The 25,444-nt window shown below is 42.4% G+C and overlaps 1 protein-coding gene across 6 annotated transcripts in view; it reads right to left on the reverse strand.

Annotated features, from left to right (window-relative positions):
* ERCC6 (ERCC excision repair 6, chromatin remodeling factor) overlaps window positions 1-24,863 on the reverse strand; it is a 74,553-nt gene extending 49,690 nt beyond the window's left edge. For 5 of the 6 annotated variants that reach the window (XM_088842096.1, XM_088842093.1, XM_055425251.2 and 2 more), the window contains exons 1-5: window positions 24,744-24,863; window positions 19,998-20,433; window positions 18,055-18,175; window positions 16,069-16,180; window positions 10,293-11,004 (exon numbers count right to left, since the gene is read on the reverse strand). In XM_088842096.1, coding sequence (XP_088698222.1) covers window positions 10,293-11,004; window positions 16,069-16,180; window positions 18,055-18,175; window positions 19,998-20,419 — 1,367 coding nt within the window. In that variant the 5' untranslated portion in view covers window positions 20,420-20,433; window positions 24,744-24,863. The remainder of the gene's footprint in view (window positions 1-10,292; window positions 11,005-16,068; window positions 16,181-18,054; window positions 18,176-19,997; window positions 20,434-24,743) is intronic. The other variant, XM_055425250.2, reaches the window with a different exon arrangement.
* Between the last annotated feature and the right edge of the window lie 581 nt (window positions 24,864-25,444).

The raw sequence follows: 25,444 nt of genomic DNA on the forward strand, positions 1-25,444 counted from the left end.
TGGATGTTCATTGGAGGGACTGATGCTAAAGCTGAAACTGCAATACTTTGGCCACCTCATGCGACGAGTTGACTCACTGGAAAAGACTCTGATGCTGGGAAAGGTTGGGGGCGGGAGGAGAAGGGGACGACGGAGAATGAGATGGCTGGATGGCATCACCGACTCTGTGGACATGAGTTTGAGTGTACTCCGGGAGTTGGTGATGGACAGGGAGGCCTGGCGTGCTGTGATTCATGGGGTCGCGGAGAGTCGGACACGACTGAGCGACTGAACTGAACTGAACTGAACTGAACATGTCAGATACTACATCACAATTACTGACAGATTACACAAAAAAGCAAAACTGAGAAATCTGAATTAACTGTAGGTTAAATGTGAATAGTAAGAAATGTCAGGACACTGTGGAACTACAATCTAGGGTGGGCAGGAGATAAGTGTACAAGTCTAGAAGGTCATCACGCTACTGTGCCTGTACTGTCACCAAGATCAAGATTATCATGGTCACTCTGAACAGCGAAAATGTAGAAAACCAACCCTTACAAGGCACAAGAGAAGGATCTGGAACACTGACCTCTGAACAGAGAAAACTGTAAAGAACCAGTGTAATCTTGACCCATCCACACTCAGAACCAATGAGTAGGCTACTGGTTAGAAGAATGCCCCTGGGCAGATGTCTAGTGCCCCCTAGTGTGTTCAAAGAAGAAATAATTTTTTATTTCTCCCCAACTGTTAATAATATACTTATATAAATATTTTATCACTAAGTGGACATAATCATATTAATAAGAAATATATGAAAGATAAGAAAAGCCTAACACTGAACAAAACTAAGTTTATAACAGCATATGCAGTATGAGTTGGCAATGCATATTAAATACAATTGTTAAAAGCGCTTTTTACCCTGGAAAAACGTTATCTCTTCATACATATTGATATTTATATAAGCTCTTCCTCATGATTCTCATAGACCCTCTTACTGGCCTGATGAAATCTTACTAGAAAATGTTTTATCTAATGGACATACAAATAACAAGACTAGCTAATTTTTGTTGAGTGTCTGATATCTGCCAAATGTCTCAGATATATTACCTTTTGTAATCCTAACATCACCCTTGAAGAAGGTACTGTCATTTACAGATGTGGAGATACACAGACCTCACAGCTACTCGGTAAGACTTAGGCATTCTGATTCCATGGCCTGTGACTTGCACCCACTATGCCATGTATCCTAAAAGAAATCCAACCTTGAACATTCACTGGAAGGGCTGAAGCTGAAGCCCCAATACTTTGGCCACATGATGTGAAGAGACAACTCTGGAAAAGACCCTGATGCTGGAAAAGATCAAGGGCATGAGGAGAAGGGGCCGACAGAGGATAAGATGGTTGGATGGCATCACCAATTCAAAGGACATGAGTTTGAGCAAGCTCTGGGAGATAATGAAGGACAGGGAAGCCTGGTGTGCTACAGTCCATTAGGTCGCAAAGAGTTGGACACAACTTAGCGACTAAACAGCAACCAAAATGCCCCCCTAGCGGTGGACAAGCTATGTTTTGAAATTATACATACATACATATTATGTTTTAATACATAATATATTGTTTAAATTTAGAGAAAGAAAACACCCTAATAATAACAATTAAGAGTAACTGATTAAGCATGCTGGGTACTGCTTTAAGTATTTACATGTATTAAACAATTTAATCCTTACAACTCTATGAGACAAATACTATCTTAATCTCTTTTTCTTAATTAAAGAAAGGTAGGCAGGGACAGGTAAAGCAGCCTGCTCAAGATCACCAATGTAAAGGTTCTAACCTGGAGTCTGTGCTCCTGTTACATAACTTGCAAAAAAAAAAAAAATCACCGTTTTTCTCATAGCACCAGCCAAAAAGGTCAATAATCAGCTCTCTAAATGCTATACAATGAAAACACTTCTACAAGAGCAAACTAAACTCTAAAACGTCACTTCAAATTTGTCTCAAGAAACATCAGTGTGAAAGTCTAAGGAGAGGAAAGATGGCCATTGTTTGTGTACAATAACACGATTCCCTCCACACCGTGCTGCTGTGCAGGGTGGGTCAAAACTCACTCTTCACTGGATACCTGCTAACTTATCCAAGTAACAGTGAAATCAACTTAACGGTTCTTCTGATTATAGATAATCTGGGCTGAAAAAACATATCAGTTCAGTTAAGTCATTCAGTCGTGTCCAACTCTTTGCGACCCCCTGGACTGCAGCACGCCAGGATCCCCTGTCTACCAACTACTCCCGGAGCCTACTCAAACTCATGTCCATCGAATTGGTGATGCCATCCAACCATCTCATCCTCTGTTGTCCCCTTCTCCTCCTCCCTTCAATCTTTCCCAGCATCAGGATCGTTTCAAATGAGTCAGTTCTTCACATCAGGTGGCCAAAGTATTGGAGTTTCTGCTTTAGCATCAGTCCTTCCAATGAATATTCATGACTGATTTCCTTTAGGATGGACTGGATGGATCTCCTTGCAGTCCAAGGGACCCTCAAGAGTCTTCTCCAACACCACAGTTCAAAAGCACCAATTCTTCAGTGCTCAGCTTTCTTGATAATCCAACTCTCACATCCATACATGACTACTAGCCTTTACTAGACGGACCTTTGTTGGCAAAATAATGTCTCTGCTTTCTAATACGCTGCCTAGGTTGGTCATAGTTTTTCTTCCAAAGAGCAAGCGTCTTTTAATTTCATGGCTGCAGTCACCATTTGCAGTGATTCTGGAGCCCAAAAAATTAAAGTCTCTCCCTGTTTCCATCGTTTCCCCATCTATTTCCCATGAAGTGATGGGACCAGATGCCATGATCTTTGTTTTCTGAATGCTGAACTTTAAGCAAACTCCTTCACTCTCCTCTTTCACTTTCATCAAGAGGCTCTTCAGTTCTTCTTCACTTTCTGCCATAAGCGTGGTGTCATCTGCATATCTGAGGTTAGTGATGTTTCTCCTGGCAATCTTGATTCCAGCTTGTGCTTCTTCCAGCCCTGCGTTCCTCATGATGTACTCTGCATATAAGTTAAATAAACAGGGTGACAATATACAGCCTTGACATATTCCTTTCCCAATTTGGAACCAGTCTGTTGTTCCATGTCCAGTTCTAACTGTTGCTTCTTGACCTGCAGACAGTTTGAACATTCTTTGGCATTGCCTTTCCTTGGGATCAGAATGCAAACTGACCTTTTCCAGTCCTGTGGCCACTGCTGAGTTTTCCAAATTTGCTGGCATATTGAATGCAGCACTTTTACAGCACCAGCTTTTAGGATCTGAAATAGCTCAACTGGAATTCCATCATGTCCACTAGCTTTGTTCATAGTGATGCTTCCTAAGGCCGACTTGACTTCGCATTCCAGGATGTCTGGCTCTAGGTGAGTGATCACATCATCGTGGTTATCTGGGTCATGAAGATCTTTTTTTGTATAGTTCTTCTGTGTATTCTTGTCACCTCTTCTTAATATCTTCTGTGTCTGCTACGTCCATACCATTTCTGTCCTTCATTGTGCCCATCTTTGCATGAAATGTTCCCTTGGTATCTCTAATTTTCTTGAATAGATGTCTAGTCCATGCCTGAAGAACTCTGGATGGAGGTCTGTGACACTGTACAGGAGGCAGTGATCAAGACTATCCCCAAGTAAAAGAAACGCAAAAACGCAAAATGGTTGTCTGAGGAGGTCTTACAAATAGCTGAGAAAAGAAAAGACGCTAAAGGCAAAGGAGAAAAGGAAAGCTATACGTATTTGAATGCAGAGTTTCAAAGAATGGCAAGGAAAGATAAGAAAGCCTTCCTCAGTGATCAATGCAAAGAAATAAAGGAAAATAACAGAATGGGAAAGACAAGAGATCTCTTCAAGAAAAAACACATAATATACTTAATACCAGACAAATCAATACACAGGCACACCTTGGAGATATCACAGGTTCGGTTCCAGACCACAACAAAGCAAATATTGCAATAAAGCAAGCCACATGAATTCCGTGGTTTCCCAGTACATATAAAAGTTATGTTTACATTATACTGTAGTCCAGTAAGTGTGCAATAGCATTATATCTAAAAAATCAATGTACATACCCTAATTAAAAAATGGTAAGTTAAAGGCATCATCTGAGCCTTTAGAGAGTCAACCTGTTTGCAATAGTAACATCAAAGATCACTGATCATAGATCACCACAACAAATACAATAATGAAAGTCTGAGATACCGTGAGCAAAGATATGAAGTGAGCAAATGCTACTGGAAAAATGGCAATGATAGACTTGCTTAAGGCAAGGTGTCACAAACCTTCAATCTGTATTGCCTATACTCAAATGCCTATACTAACCTACAGAAAAAGCAAACTATACCTCTTATGGGAACTGTCAAATACTAGGAGGCTGAGATCATAAATTAATAAAATGAATATGCCCTCTCCAAAATTTCCAAGGAAGTCACATACTTTGCTGCTTGAAATTTACAACTGACCTTATCGCTCTGTTTTCAGTTGCAAGGGCCACTAAGATCTGTAGTGATTGTGAGGGGAAAGTCACATACCATACAGTTAAATCATTCCTAATATAGGGTGAAATTCCAATATCAGGATCATTCTCCACTTATTGCAATATCCATGAAAGAAATTCTACAACAGAAGCACAGTGAGTACAATTTGATTTTTAAAAATATATTCAAGGCACCAAGCTGGGTATTTAATATAGTTTGCATTTCTGTGGTGCAATAGGTTTTCTATTTCAGACAGCTAAGAATCCCTCACAGATTAGTCTAATTTGCTAAATTGAGATACTCGGTGTTTTACTTTTCTTATCTGCCTTTTTATGGTCTATCTGGGTGGACTTAATTGGCACATCTGAGCAGATGAAATACCCTCAGTTAGGAGTCCAGATCTCACAGAGTAAATTAAGACTGATGCAGACAATTATGCACTGGAGCTGCGGATGAGAGGTGTGTGCAGAGCACGAAGCAGAATTAGTCTTCATTTGTGTCTTAGCTTCATCGTTTAAAAAAAGCCAAGATGCTCTCTATGAAACCTCCTTAAGGGAGTCAACTTTTTCTTCTCTCTTTAAAATACAGATTACTACAAGAAAAGAAAAAGAAAAAAAAAAAGAATATAAGTTTATTTCTTAAGAAAGCAATTAACTCCCAGAAACTGATAACAAGAACCGTCAATAATTATAGTTTCTGGGTCAAATCTAGATTAAATTTTAGCCAAATTCAGATTTTTAGAGATCAAATGATTTGGGGGTTTGTTTGTTTGCCTGCTTTGTTTTTAAGGCACTAGCAAATCAGGCTCTACAATGTAATCTGGCCTTTGCCTAACTGTGACCTGAATTTGAGCGCATGCAGTGCAAACAAAAATCTAATTGAAGGATAAACATGGGACAATCACAATGCAAGGGGATTGGCTCTAGACAAGAGGAAGAGGCTCTGTGAAGACAATAAAATGGAGACAGAGCAGCTGGGAATGTGGGAGGCACAGCCTTTAGCACCATTTCAACCCAGGGCTGGGACCTGCAGAAGCGTGAGGTTGTCCTCATCAAGCCATGGGAGAAACTGATCACTGAGGGCATGCTCTTCTGGGTCCACAGCACCAGTCCACGCTGACAGACCACTCCCTCCTGACCCAAACAACCCTCAGCTCCAACCCAACCCCAGACCACTCCCTCCTGACCCAAACCACCTTCAGCTCCACCCCAACCCCAGACTTCTCACTTGTTGCTACTTGGCTCAGGATCCTCTCTCCCAGCGGGCCATGAGGACTAAACCACTGGACCCACAGAGACTGAAGCACTGCCAAGTGGCAAGCATTCACTAAGGTCAGTTATCTTAGTTCTCATACAACCTGCTCCCCTCCCTCATGGATGCTTCCCTTGCTCAGGCCTCCAAATTTCAAATCCAAGAGACTTTTTTCAACATTTATCCTCCTGGACTTGACTCCTCTTCGCATCTGAAAATAACAACAGCCCTCCCCTTCTAGAACTAGGCTTGTATACAGCCAAACCCTCCAAACCAGGGTCCAACTCACCCCTGCCACAGAAGCCACAGTGCTCAAGGGAAGGGTGAGGAGAACACCATTTTCCCAGACAATTTAGTCATGTGGAGGCTTCAGACATTCTCTAAGATTTACACAATGAATGGAGTCATCTGACTTTTTAACTCCAAGCTATTCACACTAAAATAAAGTTTAAAATGTGATGAAAGAAAAACCTTAAAGATTAAAAATGTATCAGAAACCAGTTTTATCAATGGGCACCATGACTACAGATTCAGGTTACACCACACCATGAGGAAAACTCTATTCCCATCCACATCAGATCTGTCAAGCTTTCTAGACATCCCAGCAACCTCCCCAAATCTTCATTCGACTGACTTGGGTTTGGGGTTTGGTTCCAGGGAGGCAGGGGTGGCTATGTCCTGATTCTTGGCACCACCGTGTGGCCATATATAGATATTGCCCATTTCACCCAACTCCATGTCCTGGCTTCAAACCCCAGCTCTTAACCAGTGAGATCATGGGCAAGTTGATAAACTTGAAAAGGCCAAGATAAAGTGTACACCCTGCTATAATTATAACATGTGACAGATATATATGCATAGGATCAAAGTGGAATGAGGGACTTTCCCTGCAGAAATAATGTGCCCCCAAAAGTAAAACAAGTACTTTCCTTTTCAATGATTCACTGAAGTTTGAGGGTAAATGTGGCAAGCGTTTTAACCTGCATCCTCAGGTCCATATCAACATATCTGAACCACTCCACAGACCAGGCCCAGTGCTGGGACCAAGCTCCTCCACAAAATCTTCCCTAAAGTACCTCCATCTGATTTCATTACACTCTTTACTCTGCTAGGTCCCACGTGTGCCCTTGTTCCCTAAAAGACTGCAGATTCCTTGCAGGAATGGAGTCTTAGAATGGAGTCGGGCATTCATGCAGTGAGAATAAAGATGAAGCAATGGAGTTGACCTCATATCTCAACTGGGAAATGAACCAACTACACTGAAGGAACCAGGACTGATCATCTGGCAGGGAAAGGTGCGTGTATGAAATGTGTGGTCTTCCAGGCCACTCTGGACTCAACCTGGGACACATATCACCCAACACCGAATGTGTCTTATTTCTATTAAGTACTTGGCCCCAGGAGATCCCAGATACTAAAGCAATGGATTTTACAGAAGACTTCACAACTGAGAGCCATACGCTAATGGAAACTTGAGTACCACAAAATTAAAAAATCATGGATGCTTTGTAAGATCCGTTAGCACTGACATGCGTAAGAACCAACAGAATAATTGCTTCCAAGAAGTGGCCCATTCATCACGGTACATACCAGAGGCTATGAAAATCAGGGAACACCACTGAGGGGACAGCCTGCAAATGCAACAGGACAGAGAAGAAAGCAGGATAAAAAGGTGGAAAAGGCAAAATACACAGTGTAAAAGATGGTTAAAACCTCCAAGACTGACCTGAAATCTTGGGCTAAGTCAGAGAAAGCAGGATTGTAAGTGCTATTACCCAGGTCCAGAAAATGTTAAGCTGTAGAAAAGGTCTGACAGGGTATTCCTGCTGAACATCAACTAAAATCAAAGATACCTAGTTAGGACTAACCTAGGGCTAATGAAACACAAAAGACTCTCAAGTTGAGAGAACTAAGCGGGTAAGATGTCTAGGAAGCATCCACTTTTACTTCTAAGAGTTCAAAACAACACTGTAATTAGCATGACTATAATTTAAGCCTTGTTACATAAATACGTATAATTCAACACATATTTAAGTTCAAAAGGTACCTCCCCTGGATATATATTCCTAAACTCTAACCATTAGGAAAAGCTCATTTTCCATGTTGTAAGCTAGTTGTTGTTGTTGTTCAGTTGCTAAGTCATGTCCTACTCTTTGCAGTCCCCACAGACTACAGAATTCTCTGTCCACGGGGTTCTCCTGGCAAGAATACTGGAGTAGGTTGCCATTTTCCTCTCCAGGGGATCTTCCCAACCCAACGATGGAACCTGCATTTCCTGAAGATCCTTTACCACTAAGACACCAGGGAAGCCCCTTGTAAACTATATGGGGCTTTATTCTGATCATCAATCATCAAACCATGCTATTAATAAGATCAGAAATCCTAATCTTTTTCTTCACTCAAGGGGTTACCATTACAATTTCAATCTGTCTACAAAGATCAAGAACAAGAAATAACAAAATATAGAGTGACTGGAGGTTTTTAAATATCCTTAATATGCTTCTCAATCCTGAGCATTTTAGTTTCTTTTAACATCCCCCAATCCAAAGAGTACCAAGGGAGATGCAATATAAACATTTTAATGTGGATATCTGCAGTTTAACAATTATCTGCCTTAATAACTATAGCTATAAAATTTTAAGAGCTATAGTATTTTGGTGGCAATTAGAATTATTGATATTTCTGAAACTCATTTGAGATTCTACTGTAACTTGAGCAAAAACTGACTTCTGATATGGCTTTGGATGTAACAGTTTTACAATCTTAATATTATTAAGAAAAACTTATTGCCATGAATTTAAACCCATATTTAAAATCCAATCAAAACAAACTGCTCTTGATCAAAATACTGATATACTTAAAATACATTTACTATTGACTCAATTTAATGGCAAGAATACTCATTCCACTTACAATCAATATGGTGAGATTAACACTTTTATTCTCTACAGTCTGAACTGAACAGTAGTCAAGGAAAAAATATGCCTCTCACTGTCCAGGAGTATTGAGCAATACCCCTCAAACAACTTTACAAATATGGAATGTGCAAAGTAACTTTAAAGCTGCAATAAGAAATGACAAATATTAAGCCACTCCTCAACCCTGTCTTGCCACATAAGGTATTACTGCAGTGTTGAGTGTAAGGGCTCTCTTAAAGACCTGGATCTAGGTTTCAGGTACTGAAATCATTTATGAAAAGAAGTATGCTCCATCTACTTCTAAAAGGTTAGGTAGGGAACATATGTGGCAATATGGATGGAGAACGTCAGCAGTTCTAAACAAGAAGAAAAGAATATCAGGTCAATTTTCATTCTCGAAGGTTAACGGGAAGCTACAAAATTAAAATAAACTAGGCGACTTAGCAGCAGCAGCAGCAGCAGATCTCCCTACACTGAGAAAAAAGAAAACACTGTTGAGGATTGGGAAAAAAATATCCTGGGAGCAAATATTTAAAAAGTAATCTGAAAAAAAAAAAAGTAATCTGTTAAGCAGATTCTCACATCCCCCTGAGTTTCTCAGTGCTCTTAGCAAGCTAAGGGCTGAGACTTGAGTCACACAGCATAGTGTTCCATGAGACGCAGTGTACATACTGGTTTTCTTGGTTCACAGAAAATGTGTGGCAACAGGCAATGCTGACTCCACAAATGAACGTGTTCACCTTCCTTTTATCTTACTTACACCAGATACTGATAAAATCATGGAAATAAGAAGTCAAAGTTAGTCTCTGCTGCTAAGTCACTTCAGTCGTGTCCGACTCTGTGTGACCCCATAGACGGAAGCCCACCAGGCTCCCCTGTCCCTGGGATTCTCCAGGCAAGAACACTGGAGTGGGTTGCCATTTCCTTCTCCAATGTGTGAAAGTGGAAAGTGAAAAGTGAAAGCGAAGTCGCTCAGTCATGTCCGACCCTTAGCGACCCCATGGACTGCAGGCTACCAGGCTCCTCCATCCATGGGATTTTCTAGGCAAGAGTACTGGAGTGGCTTGCCATAGCCTTCTCCGAAGTTAGTCTCTAGCAAACACAAAAAAAAAGACAGCGGGAAGGGTATCCTGGACATTCAAAACCCATTTCTGGCACTGGAAGGTTTAAATTCTTTAAACAACTACTTTTTTAAGACAAGGAAGGAGGGATTTAGGAAAGCAATCTTATTCTTTCATACACTAAAGCTAAAACTTCAGCTCTCTGGGCTTCCTGGGGGTGCTAGTGACAAAGAACCCACCTGCCAGTGCAGGAGACATAAGAGACACAGATTCGATCCCTGGGTTGGGAAGATCCCCTGGAGGAGGGCATGGCAACCCACTCCAGTATTCTTGCCTGGAGAATCCCATGCACAGAGGAGCCTGGTGGGCTACAGTCCATGAGGTTGCAAACAGTCGGACACAACTAAGCGACTGAACTGAACTGAACTGATGGTTCTATTGGGCTAAGGCTGCAGGAAGTCCAATCTTTGGATGAATAGTGGTCTAACACATGAAGCTGGACCAGAACTCTTATTTATTAATAAACCTGCCACCTACAATAAAACACGGCCCCTGTGGACTGACCTTAATCGTTGCTTATAATAATCTTCATCTCCATCGTCTCGGCATCTCACTACTTTCCGACCTCCTCCCATGGCTTCAGCTTCTTCCCCAGAACTTGGAAAAAAGTCATCATCAATCTCCTGCACAGTGACTTTCTTCTGCCGTTTCCGGCGACTGAGCACCAGCCTCTGCTCCCAGTCAGTGCCTTCCCCGGGCAGGTCGGCACCCACTGCTTCCTCCAGCTCTTCCTCCGTGGGCAAGTACTCAGACTCCTCACCCTCAGAGTCCCCCTCTGCCTTTGGTCTCACATCACAATCCCAGGGTTTCTTTCCCTTTAGCGATCCCACCTGCCCCTGGAGCTGAAGAGCCCTCTTTTGGAGTTTCTTGATTTTTTTTTTCAGGCGTTTATCTGTTTTCGATACAACTTTGCCTCTCTCATCTGGTTTGTTTTCACTGGGTGTCGAGCTCAGCTCAGAAGAGGCCGAGGCCGGAGCTTTTTTAGTTGCTCTTTTATTACAAGCTTGCTTCTTTCTTTCAAAGGACAGTTTCGCTTGATCTGCCAAATACTTTTCAAAGCCTGATGCTTCGTTGAGCATTAGTTTTCTGGGCTTTTTCTCCTGCTTCTGAGGGATCTTGGTACCAAAAGGTGTCATCTGACCAGTGCGGACAAGCTCTTCCCAAGCGGTCTCCTGAGCGGGCATGAGCATGCTGCCAAGGCAGGAAGGCTCCGCTTCTGAAAAACAGATGACAACGCATCGGGTACTAACACAACACTTTCCAGGAGAACAACAGACACGTGTGCTACTCAACACACAGATACAAAAAAAAAAAAAAAAAATCACTGATGTACTATATTATATATGAAGAACAGAGTGAAATTTACTATACTCCTATTCAAAAAGGTAACTTCTCAGTAACTTTTCCCAAAATACTGCATTATAAATATGCTTTCTGGGCATCCAAAGACAGACCCAGTCATATGTAATATACAGAAAGGGAAATTTTGCCATGTTTCCTTATCAAGTAAAGAGTAGTCCTTGAAGAAGCAATCTCCCAAGTTTGCACACCACTGCTAACACCAGCATTGAGGGGACTTAAATTCAAGAGACAGCAGAACTGAAAACAGAAATCTAAAGAATCAGCATGCACCTAAATAGGTTAGACATAAACGGTGGCTCTGCTCCGTTCAACAGGATAGTCACCACGTGGCCATTTAAATTTACACTGAGAATTCATTCTTTCAGTTGTACTTGCCACATTTCAAGAGCTCAATAGCCACACGTGGCTAAAGGCTACCGTGATGAACAACACAGACAGCATTTCCATTACGGCAGCTATGTCTACTGGACGGCACCACGTGAGACATGTAAACTGACTGCAGGGAAGAACTAAACTTGGAAGTTATGCCATAATAATAGAAAGCCACCCAGAAACCACTCCTCTTTCATTGGCTGAAATCAATCTCTAGCAAAATTACTTTATCCATAGCCAAAATATCAAGGGAAGTAAGGCTTAATGGGAAGGCAACCATATTCTAAAATCTATTATCTCTTGCGGGACTCTGAGGGTAAGTTTGAGATAGTATCTAAAATCTATTGTCTATTATAACACCAGCGCAGTTTTTCATTAAATGTACACTAAAGAAAAATGTACATCAGAAAGTGCAGAAATCCTAAGTGTACAACTCAGTGAATTTTCAGAAAACTATACCCATACATACCTGAAGAAGGAAATAGCAACCCACTGCAGTATTCTTGCCTGGAGAATCCCATGGACAGAAGAGCCTGAGGGATTTCAGTCCACGGGGTTGCAAGAGTTGGACACGACTGAGCGACTAAACCACCATATACCTATACACTAGCACCCAGATCAGGAAGCATAAATTACTAGGATCCCCAGATCTGTCTTTCATGGTGTCTCCCAGCTTCTAGCCCACAAGATACTGACTGACCTGTTAACACTGCAGATAAGCTGGACCTGGCATTGAACTTGGAAATGTTTGTGCTTGTGTCTGGCTTCTTTTGTTCAAAATTATGCCTGTGAGTCATACTTGCTGTTGAATTTGGTTGCAGTCTGTTGATTCTCATTGCTGTTGTTAGTACAGTTATATAACTGTTATATAACTCCACTATAATGTTTCTACTGTTAATGGACATTTGGGTAGTTTCCAGGTTTGGACTACTGAGAATAACGTTGCTATGAGTATTTCAGTACATATCCTTTGGTAACACTATGTATATAATTCTTTGGATATATTAAGCTTTGGTAGACAACACCAAACATTTCCAAAGTGGTTCTGTCAATTTTAAGTTCTATCAACAGTGTTTCAGAGTTTCAACTGATCCATATTCTTGCCCTTCCATTTCAGCTATTCTGGTAGGTGCGCCGTAGTACTATTCAGTGGCTGTAATTTATATTTCCCTGAGCGCCAAAGAATTGATGCTTTTGAACTGTGGTGCTGGAGAAAACTGTTGAGAGTCCCTTGGACTGCAAGGAGATCCAACCAGTCCACCCTAAAGGAGATCAGTCCTGAGTGTTCATTGGAAGGACTGATGCTAAAGCTGAAACTGCAATACTTTGGCCACCTCATGGGAAGAGCCGACTCACTGGAAAAGACTCTGATGCTGGGAGGGATGGGGCAGGAGGAGAAGGGGACAACAGAGGATGAGATGGCTGGATGGCATCACCGACTCGATAGACATGAGTTTGAGTGAACTCCAGGAGTTGGTGATGGACAGGGAGGCCTGGCGTGCTGTAATTCATGGGATCACAGAGTCAGACACAACTGAGTGACTGAACTGAACTGACTAATGAACTAGGGAACGTCTACACAGATTTGCTGATCTCTTGGGTAGCCTCTTGTAAGGAAAATGTCCAAATTTTTCACCAATTTGTCTCACAGGTGGTCTTTAAAAGGAAAAAAAAAAATCTGAGGAATTCTTAATACATTCTAGACTCAAGTGCCTGGATTAACACAGACATTGCAAACATTTTTTCCCATTCTTCAGCAGCTTGCCTTTTCACTCTCTTAAATGCTATCTTTCAGCAAATACAAGACCTTAGTTGTAATATAGTTCATTTATCATATCTTTTCCTTTACAGTGAGCATTTTTGTGTCTTGTTAAATCTTTGCCCCAAGATCATGAAAATGTTTACTATGTTATACTATAAAAGCTTTTTTTACCCTTCACGTTGGAAGATCTACAATCCATCTGGAATCTACTTTAGTACACTATATAATGGGCCAGTCTTCACTTTATCTTCATGTGGATTAACCCAGCACACTTAATGAAACGATGATTCTTCTCCACAGCACGGTCCTGTGACATATATCACAAACTCAAGTGACCACATATGGATGGGGCTGTTCACTGGACCCTCTATCTGTCCCACTGGAGTACTGGTCTACCCTCATGCCACTGCTGCACTACTGTCTTAATTACTATAGCTTAGTAACAGGTCTGGATATTTTATTCTTCTTCAAGATCGCTGTGGCAATTCTTGACCCAATGCTTTTTTATATAAATTTTAGAATCAGTTTACTAGTGTCACTCACCTCAGCCTACTCTTCCTACCCTACACCCTCTCCCTCAGAAAACTCCCTGAAGTTTATACTGGGCTTGAATTGAAACTACAGAAGGACAGACTGACATCATTACAATATTGTATCTTTCCATCTATAACCATGGTGTATCTCTCTCATTTGTCTTCTCTTCATTTTTCAATGACATTTTGTTGTTTTTAATGTAGAGAGCACCAAAGAAAACTACTTTTTTAAACTAAGAGTTATTTCCAGGTATTTTGATTTTGATTATAATTGCCATCTTTACTAAATTTTTTTTACTTTTGCTCATACGTAGAAATATGACTGATTTTTCTATACGGACTTTGTGTTCAATGACACTGCTAAGTTCACATAGTAATTCCAATAGAACGTCCACTGATTCTTTTGGACTTTGGATATGACCAATCACACATTCTGTAAATAGTGATGGTTTTATTTCTTTTTTTTTTACATTACTACACTACCCAGTACAATGTAACAGGAAAGGTGATAGCAAGCACCTCATATCATCCCGGGTCAGAGGAGCAAAGCCAAATGTTGCGAAGTTTATCCCACCGAATTCCAGGAAAGGATTCTTTAATCAGATAATTCTCACAACGATTAAGAAATGGATCATTATGTGGAGAACAGGGGAAAGGAAATCTCAGGAAAGCATGGGAGGAAAGAAATGAAGATCTACTGTGCTTATGCCCATCTCAAGACAGACTTGGAAGGTTAAAGAATGTAGCCAAGGTCTATACCTGGGGGGCGTAAAGCCTAGACACTCTGCTCTCCTGCCTCCCCAGACAGGCACAGAGCACCAGGGAGAAGGAAGGGACCCCAGAAAGGATGGAGAGGAAGGGTGGTAAGAGAGACCAGGAGTCTTAAGTGTTGGCGAGAGCCCCAGTGGAAAGAGACAACAAGAAATAGGAGTTCAGAAAAAGGGAGAGGCCGTAAGTGTACAGATTTGTAAGACACTAGAACCTAGGTAGCTAGAGAAGCCATAGGGAAGGCGTAAGATTATTTGGGGAGACGTAGTATTATAAAAAGAGGGCTCAGCAAGAAATTCTGAGAGTAATTACTATTTAAGATAAGCCTAGAAAATTTGGTCAAAAACAACTAAATAGAACTGGTCAGAAGGCTGAAAGGAAAATCAGGAGAGAGACATGGTTCCTGAGAGTCAGGGAAGCGGCAGCTGCGACAGACAGGCCAAGTGGAGCTTTTGGATTGGGGGAAGCAACAGTCACCCCTGGGCCGACTTCTACTAAACAAATAATAGGAAGCAAAAGATAACAGCAAGTTCTAGGCAGCCAGATCAAGAAAAAGTTTTTTACCTATGAGAAATACAGCATTTCAGCAGCAGGAAGCACTGGTCACAGGCCCAATGGACTCCGTAAGACAACTCTGCTAGCTCAGCTAATATTTCTTTTCCATCACCTCAATTGAGTCTTCACAATTCTCTTGTCTTACTGAACGGAGCCAGCACAAAATATTTGCTTGAAGGGCTTAAATCTGTATTTCAACTAGTAAATAACTGAAAAGCTAACAATTTCTAAACACACATACACACACACTGACACTCAAGACATTTCGTTTCAGAGCTTATGTATCTTCCCAAAAGGTTTTCCAAAAGACACCCATCCAGGGCAGTGAGATAAGCAAAATCATGGCCATGAATTAAATAACCTGAATTAAGATGCCTTAACAACAGAATTGATGGTTAGAAAGCCTGTCAAATAGATTTCTAAAAGCAATTCTATGAATGCTGACTGATGATACTGGGTCAACAAAATATAATTCAATCAAGATGTTAGGCGTCTTTATGAAATTAATTATACAAAATGTTAAGATTTCTAATTTATTAAACATAATACTAAATGGGCACCAGGAGCCTCTATTAGGATGAGTTAAAAATTTACTTTCATTCTCTGAAGCCCCAAAAGCCTTGTAATTCGTTTCATCTCACAGTTTCTCTCTCTCTGAACAGTCTCTATCTAAACATCAAAGAGCTGCTAAAGAAAGATAGGAAAATACAAACAAGTTAGACTAGTAGACCAAGGTTAGGGTTAGGATTAGGGTTAGACTTTTAGGTTTTATAGGTGTAGAGAATAAAATGTCCTGTATCTGTTTTGACACTAAGCAAATAAATGTATTTGTCCAAACACCCAGGCTGGGACTGAAGAGACACCCTCCACTGAGCAGAGGCATCAGGCAGCAATTCGAGAACAGAGACACCATCCCCAGGATCCTCACCTGCATCCTCCTCCTCCAGACTGGCATGATCTAGTTCAACTTTTACCTCTGCTCCTCCAAGGATGGCCTGGAGTCGTTTTTGTTTTGCTGTGATCTTCTTCAGCTGTTGTTCCTTAAATGGTAAATGTTGAATACAAAAAACAGCAGTGAAGTGATTACATACAAAAGGCAGCATCATAAAATGTTAAAACACTTTAATCAAGGGCAAAATAAAAATAAAACAAAACGGCCATATATTACTATTACTACAGAGACACTTATCTGAATAACTGCTACTTTTCTAGCAGGAAGTAGCATGTTCCCCCAGGCAGCACCCCGTCCCCACCCTCCTGACTGGGTGGCACAGTTCTCTACTTGCTAAGCTCCTAAGCTCCACATGCACTGACTCTCCACTGACGTGGCAGGTGGCGCTGCTCCACTTGGTGTCCCCATCACACACCGGCTACATCGCTACATCTGTTGCTGACCTTAGCAGCCAGAGGGCTGTGAGGTCAATAGGCTACATGGCAAAGAAACACATAAATGTTCAAACAGTTGAAAAAGTCAGCCCCCTTGATAATCTACCACATTTATGACTGTCCTTTATAGTACATTACTCAATCACAACATTCGAAAAATAAAATCTACTTTGACAGACCCTTTTACTCTGTCCTCCCTGGGCCCCCCAACCCCTTGTTTTGTCTTCCTCCTACATCACCAGAGCTCAGCTATGTGGCCATTCCTAGGGACTCCCCAGTTAACTAGGCCTGTGGTAGGTGGTGGTTCTTTCCAAGGTCAGGAATGTTTAAATAGCAGAAATGAGTGTGGGGCGAGGGGACATCCTGATTATGGACACCGTGTTGTAATGACTTGTGATTTATCTTGCAGGTTTTCCCTCGGCAAATTCTCATTTAAAACAGCCTGTCTCTCAACAGTCTCTCTCTAAACATCAGAGAAGTGCTGAAGAAAGATAGGAGTAGACAACCAAGTTAGACTAGCACCTAAAGTGGTCTAAGTATCGGTCCTCGCTGCTCTTTGAAACTCCAACCCACCAGAAGCCCACTATTCACACGCTCCCACAGAGGCCAGATGCTTCCCCGTCTGCTTTGGGAAGACCCCAGCTGGCTCACTCCACTGTAAGCAATGACCAGTGAGCTGCTGCTATGCAGTTAAGTGAAGACCATGAGCCGGTGAGTGGAAAGCGAAAGGAGGAGCCAAGGCCAACTGGACCCCCAAAGGTAAAGCCCAAACAGGCGTCATGAGGACCCTACTCACTGCAGTGAACCAACTGCAAGCACAAGGCCATCCGTTAGTCACTCTGGACAGCAGCAATAAAGTGATTAAAACTAAAGTCATTTCTACCTCCTGCCATATGTTGTTATGGAGTGTACGTAAAATGTTTCTAAAAAATGTTTCAGACTTTATAAAAACAATGTCAAAAGTAATAGACATTTCCCTACCCTTAAGTCCAACAACCCTAAGTGCAGGCCCGGTCGGTGTAGCTGGGTGACAACTGAACACCTAAGGCCAGCCTCTCAGAAGAGTGAGCGTGCACATGGGAGGGGCAAGGGCCATGTGGACGGGAAACACGGTGCAGACAGTCAGTGCAAGCAGGAGCTGAGCGGGACAAGAGGGCGAGTCCACACGCGATGAGGCAGCGTGAGAGGCTGGCGGGCCAAAGCAGAACCTCAGCTGGGGAAAGAAAGCAGTGATGCGAGGGAGCCCATGAAAGCACGCGAGTGAGGAGGCGAAAAGTCAGAACAGGGAACTTTCTCTCAGTTGTGAAGGTGCCTGTACATGTGCGCATGTATTTTTAGAAACACTCTTTAAACAGAGAATGTTAAAGGGAAACAGCCAAAAAATTAAATGCATAAAATTTAATTCTCTACTGTAAATTTGCTTCATATCTTACAAGTACCTTCCAGAAATACCTATTTCCCAATATTACATGAGCTTAAATAATGACTTTTTTCAAAAATGCAAGACTTAAGTGTTCTCTAGAGTCACCTTGTTAAACTTCTGTCGTTTTACAGAATCTAGTTTCCTGTTGATATCTTTGTTGGTGGCAGCTTGAGGGCCAAGTTGTTCAATAATTTTATCAATCTGTCTTAGGGATGTCGTACATGATCTGAAAAGTAAGAGAAAATGTCTATTTCCCACTCTGGTAACATTTTTTATAGAGTAATATGAAAAGAGGAATGCTAAAAACATGTCCCTTTTACTTCTCATTAACGAAGACAAAGGAAACTAAACCAGACTAACATATTCTTTTTGGCCACTAACAGAACCTGAAGAGTTGTTACAAATCTAAGACGACAGCTCATGTTTTTCTTTAATCTGGCTAATTTTAATCCGTTTATTCCCATTTGCAAACTGATTCATTCATTCTATAAGCATTTTAAGTGTCTATTCAAGAGACTATGCAAAAATGATGGGCAGTGTTGTCCTTTTATATGAAAAAATGCATACACTTTTCTTTAAGATGATTTTTTAGAGCAGTTTTAGGTACACAGAAAAACTGAGAAGGCAGAGATTTCCCATATACCCCTTGCCCCAAATATGCAGATTACCCCATTAGCAGCAACCCAAACATGGGTTTTTAAAGCCCATTATGGGAGTTTCCCAAAGTTTGGAAAAGTACTAAGCATATTTAAACATTTTCTTATATAAATCAGACATCTGTGACAGTATTTTTCTTTTGCATGACTAGAAGACTTATTTCTATATTATTACACTTTGTAGTACAAACAGAAAAAGCCAATTTATAATAGACTGCTCCTAAAATAGACATAGAATTGCAACTCCCAACTTTCAAAAGACAAATTCAATACTGACACTAGTGTAATTTGCTGTCTGTATCCTTTGTGGATTTCAGCAGAAAAGATATTATCAATGCAACTTACTGGTGGTCTTGGCACCACGTGTCACCCTCTATCTAGCATTAGGCAGTCTCACGACTGTAGCACCCTGCTCTGTCACCTCTGCAAGCAGTGGACACATTTCCAAGGTCGAATGTGTAAGGTGTGAGGACATCAAGGTCCTCACACCTGAAGGTCAGACTACAACAACTGGAGAACACCTTCTGCTCAAGAGGCTCAAAGAGCACAGCAGAAAACTGTTAGCAGAAAACAGGCCCTTTAGGTGCCGACAGTACCACAGCATCCTCCACGGGGCGGCCAACAGCTCCATACTCTTCCCTCCCCCCTCCTCCTGCTGCTCCCACCTGACACTGCACCATCCCTCCACCTGGTCCTCCCCTTCTCTTTCCTGCTTGCCACACACTCTGCTGAGAACACTGGCTGTGGGAGGACAGACCGGCAATGAAGCGTGAGCTCACCTCAACCCTCTGCCCTCTCTTTGAACCCAGGTCCAGCCTCTCCACAACCAATGCATTCTGCTCAGCACAGCCCAGGTATGTTTCTCCTCTAAAGCATAAGTGAGCCTCCACAGAACTTCACGTTTCCTTAGAGAGTCAAAAGTACAACGGAAGAAAGGAAAAGGAGGGAGGTATTTCTCACTGTTTCCAGAAATGCAAATCTGAAAAGGTACCAAAAGACTAGACCTCGGTTCAGGGACAGGAAACCAGAAAGAAATTATAGGATGGGGGGGAGAGGGCCAAGGGATGTTCCTGGTATCTGGAGCAGGACACTTCAGATCTTCAGAAACACCTCTCCTGAGAAACACTCTGTGCACAAGCTTGCGAGATCTGGGCCACTCAGACCAGCACTTCTCTCCAGGACACCATGTGTAAACAAGCTGCCAAGAACTGAACTGAGTAACTACTGTTTACAATGCTCCTGAGGGCTGGGGTTTAAACACAGGTCAAGGACTTACTGACTCCATCTTCTGATTAAAGGTTCTATAAATCCCCTCAATTTCTGGACTACCATAGGTATTGTCTAAATTTTTCAGTCATAAATAAAATCAGAGAGAAGGTGGTCCACACTCACGTGAGGTCATCCAGGACTGACCGATACTCCTTCTCCGCCTCAGCAAGCTGGGCCACGCGGTTGGCCTCATGGATGGCACTGTCAACCTGCTGAAGCACCCCTTGCTCCAGCACATCCTGGTCGTAGACATCTACACCCAACCCCTGCAGCTCCAGGGCCTGCGCACTGGGCTCCACCGCCTGAATCTGATGTCTGTCAATGTGCAGCAGGGCTGGCCCTCTCCTGGGAAGTTCCAAGAGACACCCTTCGGTGGAAGTGGAGGGTCCATTAGCAGAGGAACAAGAGGGGAGGCTCTGCCCCAGGTCCATGTCGCCATGCTTCTCCTGCTTGACTGTCCCCTCTTCACTGCCACTGACATCCTGGCTCTGTGAACAGTCTTGCTCCTGAGTTTGACTTGAGTAGGGGATTCTTTCATTTGGCATCCTCTTCAGACTATCTAAAAGGAAAAAATTTTTCAGCAAGCCCCATCACTTATATAGAATTGTATTTATAAAGTTTAGTAAAAATTTTATTAGATTGATTTCTCAAAAGACCAAGCAACAATACTCCAATTACATTAAGTTCAAGTTTCCAAGTATTATTTCTCTTAAAAGAGCACAAACTATAGATCTTCTTGAGTTCTGATAATAATTAAGAAAAATTCCCAACAACAACAGAAAAAGAAATGCAGTATCATCAACAAGAACCCTGGGGTAGCCAGCTGAGAAAGCCCAAGTGATGCCCACAGAGACTTCTCCAAATCAAGTGAAGTCATTTTACTGCTTCTTTCCAAGTGAGCCTCTTCACTGCATTATGGCACAAATGACCTACATTAGACCTGTATGATCAACTGTAACATACAGATCTAGTGACTTAAGAAGAGAGACCTGTAGAAAGATTCTCTACAAATCTAACACTAGAAACTTTTAGGTTGACTATTCCAGTAAGTAGAAACCTCTGAAAAGAGATAATAATACCACTCAAATCAGAACCTCAGTTAGATTAATTATAAAGTAACTCCATTTCAATGCATGATATAATTTCTCACCAACAAGCTGGCAAAAACATGATGACTGATAATATCCACTATAGGTAACAAACAGCCACCTTCACATAATGCTGGTGGGAATATAAAAATTAGTAAAATTCTTTTGGAAGGCAGTTTAGCAATATCTAACAAGATTTAAAATGCACGTTACTAGGCACTTATTCCAGAGAAATATTCACATATACGTAGGCTATTTATTGTACCATGTTTAATAGTTTTAAACCGGCATTAAATATTCTCAACAGTAACAATATAAAAGCCAAATAAAATGAAAAGCCATGTTGTATGAAGGCATTTATATTAGGAAAAAATATGCACCCACATCTGTGTGTCTGGAATGCATTCAAAATGATATGAAGATACACACTAAACCTGCAGCATTGGAAGGGGGGAACAGAAGGAGAAGGTAGGAATAAAGGGGAACTTTCACACTTTACAACAAGAAGTCAGGAACTCCTTGAATGAAAATGTGTTTGCTACACTGCCTGTATAACTCCATCTAATAAATACTTTTAAATAGATTTTTTTTAAAGTGACAGCTTATCTTTCTATTTAACTGTGAATAAACTCTTTATTTCTATGAAATGTTCACAAGTTCCCCAACAAGCTCCACCCATTCCTCATTAAATAAAATGATGCCAGTGGCCAAGCACTAGGATACAAATATGCCAGGAACTTAGTGTCACCCTGCCCTGAGGGGCTCACTCTCTACTGGAGAAGCGTGCCAGTGGGCAGGTCGATAAAAGAGGCACAGACAAGAGGTCAGGTGGACACAGAAGAAGGGAGAGTGCACTGGATCTGGAGTTCAAAAAACACATACAAACTGAGTTTTGAACGTGTGACCCAAGATCTGATACACATGAGGTGTTCAAACATGGAACACTTCACACTGAGAAAGGCTCAGAGAGGAATCTAAAATAACAAGTCTGGCCTGGACAAGTGAGTCACTGATGAATTCAGTCATGAAAATTTGAATCAGAAAGGAAGCAGATGGGAAGCAGCCAAAGCTGCCCAGCCAGAATGCAGGCAGAAATATGAATTTGGGCTCTAGAGAAAATCTGGACAAGATGTGGAAATATCAGCAGAGTAAACAGCCCCAGGGATCCCAGGGCTCTGACATGTATCAGAGACTCTTTCAGAGGATAAGAAAGAGGCTAAGGTTGAAAAGGTTAAAAGTGAACAGCAGAGAAAGAAAATTCCTCCATCTGGGGCCCTTCTGATTATTTCCAGGGAAAAGGATCAGATTGGCACTCTATTGCTTTCAACAGAGAGCAGGATTCTGGCTCCAAGCCTTGATACTAGCTGAAATTTTTTTCATTGTTCTTATTTGTATGTATACAAGGATTTCCTTTTCGGTTCTTAAAAAACATACTAATCAATCAAAATATTAAGTAATAAGTCAGTGGTGCAAAGATAAGGTTAAAATAACGATGTTAGGAGAAAAAGTCTAGTAAGGAGTTAGGGAATGATCAAATGTGGAAAATAATATGGCACGTTCTGAGGAAACTACAAAGGTTCCAGTGGATTTGGAAAGTTGATCAGTGGCTATCTTAGTAAAAGAAATCTTAGCGAAGCAAAGGGGAAAAAAAATCAGACTGTAGTGGGATAAGAAATGAGTAGATAAGGAAGCAGAGGGCTAAGGATAGGCTATGGCAGAGAGATCACTGGAATAATAAAGTAATCAAAGGATGGGGAAGGAAAATTTGGCCAAGAAAAACTATAGGATGAATAGCTAGTGGGGACGAGGGAGATGATCTGCAAAGAAAGTGGTATATGACACAGCAGCAAGTACAGAAGTGAAGAGGGCACAGCACATCTTTCTCTGAGTCTGGCAGGAGGATGACTCCTGACGGACGTAAACGTACAGATGCAGAGGAGAGAAGCTTAGGTGGACCATAGTGAAAATACTCTATAAGGTAGGAAATGTGGGCATTGCCTGAGTCACGGGACATAGCTAGGATGGGAGGTGGGGGAGAGTAAGAATCTAAACTGAGTAACCCGTAGAACAGAAAAGGTGATGAGGATCAAACACTAGTGACAGGCGTGGAAGGCCTACCAGTGGCTAGCTCCCCAACCAGGAACTGCCAACCATCCCAATTTCCCCCTTCAGGAACTAGCAGTCCCAGGGGAAGTGCCAATGTTGGGCATCTTCAGAGTAGAGATGCAGATGGAGCTTGGGGGTAAAGATGCTGAGGAGACATGGCAGAAGTCAACCCAAGGTTGTAAAAACAATTATCCTCCAATTAAAAATAAATACATTTTTTAAAAAAGATGCTGAGTATTTCAAGTAACTGACCTTGGGGGTCCAAGCTGGATAAAGTAGAAAAAAATAAAACCAAACAAGCCAGAAGGCACTGAAGAAGGAGGGAAAAGGCAGGGGGAAAGAAAGAAAAGAAGGAAGAAAGGACTCAAGCAGCCACTTGGAGAATAGATCAAAGGGTAAGTCTCCTGGGAATAAGAGATGAAAACTAGGAAGCTCTGGTTAGAAGGTGGAATTTCAGAAGTGAAATAAATCATCTGACATTCAGTAAATATTTACTGAGTCAATTACACCAGACAATGTACTATGTCAACAAGTTTCTATCTGCATAGAACTCAGAAGCTCTTGCAGATGACACATATTTTAAGAATTATATATATGTATTTACATAGATAAATATATGTGTGCTTAGTTGTTCAGTCATATCTGACTCTTTGCTCCCCCATGGACTGTAGCCCGCCAGCCCCCTGTTCATTGAATTTCCCAGGCAAGAATACTGAAGTAGGTTGCCATTTCCTTCTCCAACATATATAAGTATTTATACATAAATTACACACACACAAATGTAACTGTGGTAAATGCTATAGAAAAGTACAGACTTCTTTATAACAAAATAACAGAGGAGGCTAACTGATACTATAGAAGTAGGTGTGAGGTCAGGGAGACCTCTTTGATACGCAAAACTGGGAAGGGGAAGGGGTGTACTTGAAGATGGAGCCACGGGCAAGGACCAGGTAACACGGAGCCTAGGGAAACATGAACTCGGATTTTTCTCCAAGTGTAATGGAGTGACTCTGAACAGTTTCAGAGTGATAATGCCATGACCCAATTTATGTTTGTAAAAGATCAGCTGGACTACAGTACGGATAATGGATTGGAGGAAACAGCTCAACATGGACATGCTGGGACCCGTACCGGTGAAAAGTGACAGGAGCTTGGAACAGGGTGACAGCAGTGAAGACAGATGCTCCGTCGGAAATCTTTATGCTACAGCATTTATATGCGGACTGCTCAATCCTCCTTCACATACTCCCACTTCACTATATCAAGTGCCTGACTTGTTTTTACCCCAATTGTCTCGTTCAAATAACAACTCCGGTTTTATCCGAGACCAAACAGGGCCGGGCTGACCCTAAGCTGCGGGGGGGCAGGACACAAAGCCGGAAAGTTGCTGCTTGGTCGCCCGCCCGCCCGCCCTGCCCTCGGCGGAGCCCGAGGAGCGGACACCCCAACCCCACCCCGGTCCTCCCAGGTGAGCGCTCCCCAGCGTTACTTCCGGCCGCAGGTGGGCCGGGGCGATAGGCGCGCGCCCAGCCCGAGGGCCCGCTCCTGGCCGCCCGCGCGAAAGGGCTCCATCCCGGCTGCCAGGGGTCCCGGCGGGGCTGCGGCCGCCTGGAGAAGCTGAGCGGGCCCCGGACATCTCCCGCCTGACATTCAGCCAGGCCGCCAGAACACTCACCCCAGGGCCGCGCGGCCACCCGTACGGAAACGTACACGCAGCGGCCGCAGGCAGAGCCGTAGAACTTGGACCAGGACCGGGCGCGGCGCGTGCGTCTCCTACGTCTCCTGCCCGCCGTAAGCACCGCCCCCAACAATGACCCCGCAGCCGTGCGTGGGCGGGGCCTAGGGCGCATGCGCCGGCTCTAGGGCTTATTTTGAACCCGGGTGAGGGCACGTGGTTTCAGCTCGTGACAGAGCCGTGCTCTTCTAGCTGCGAGCCGAGTGCGGAAGTGGTCCTGGTTGCTGATCTCTGGCTCGTGGCTAGCGCTTCGCGCGTGCTGAAAAATATATCTCTAGTAAACGAGGTTATAAGAATTAAAAAAATAATGTTTCCAGGAAAGGTAGAGAGGGTTACGCAGTGTGCCGAGCGACTGTGCTGACAATTAACTATGAACCCCAAAGAGAAAGTAAGCTTGGGGAAGGGAGCTGTCTTGAGCGCTGCATGTTTCAGTAGCCGGCTGAAATGTCATCTGGCACGGCTGTTAGTACGTAAGGAATAGGAGAGGGCTTGTTTATCTTTCTTCCCCCTCTTAAACACAGACACACACACATACCCCAGGTGGTGTGTGTACATAGTGGTCCTACGTCAATGTTTTGATTGCGTTAGTCAGTCACTTAATGTTTGTCTTCAGATCAAAAAGGTAAGGAGGATTTTTGAGC

The sequence above is a fragment of the Moschus berezovskii genome, chromosome 12 (genome assembly GCF_049115385.1).
Source record: "Moschus berezovskii isolate FMDL1 chromosome 12, NW_MosBer_1.0, whole genome shotgun sequence".
NCBI lineage: Eukaryota > Metazoa > Chordata > Mammalia > Artiodactyla > Moschidae > Moschus > Moschus berezovskii.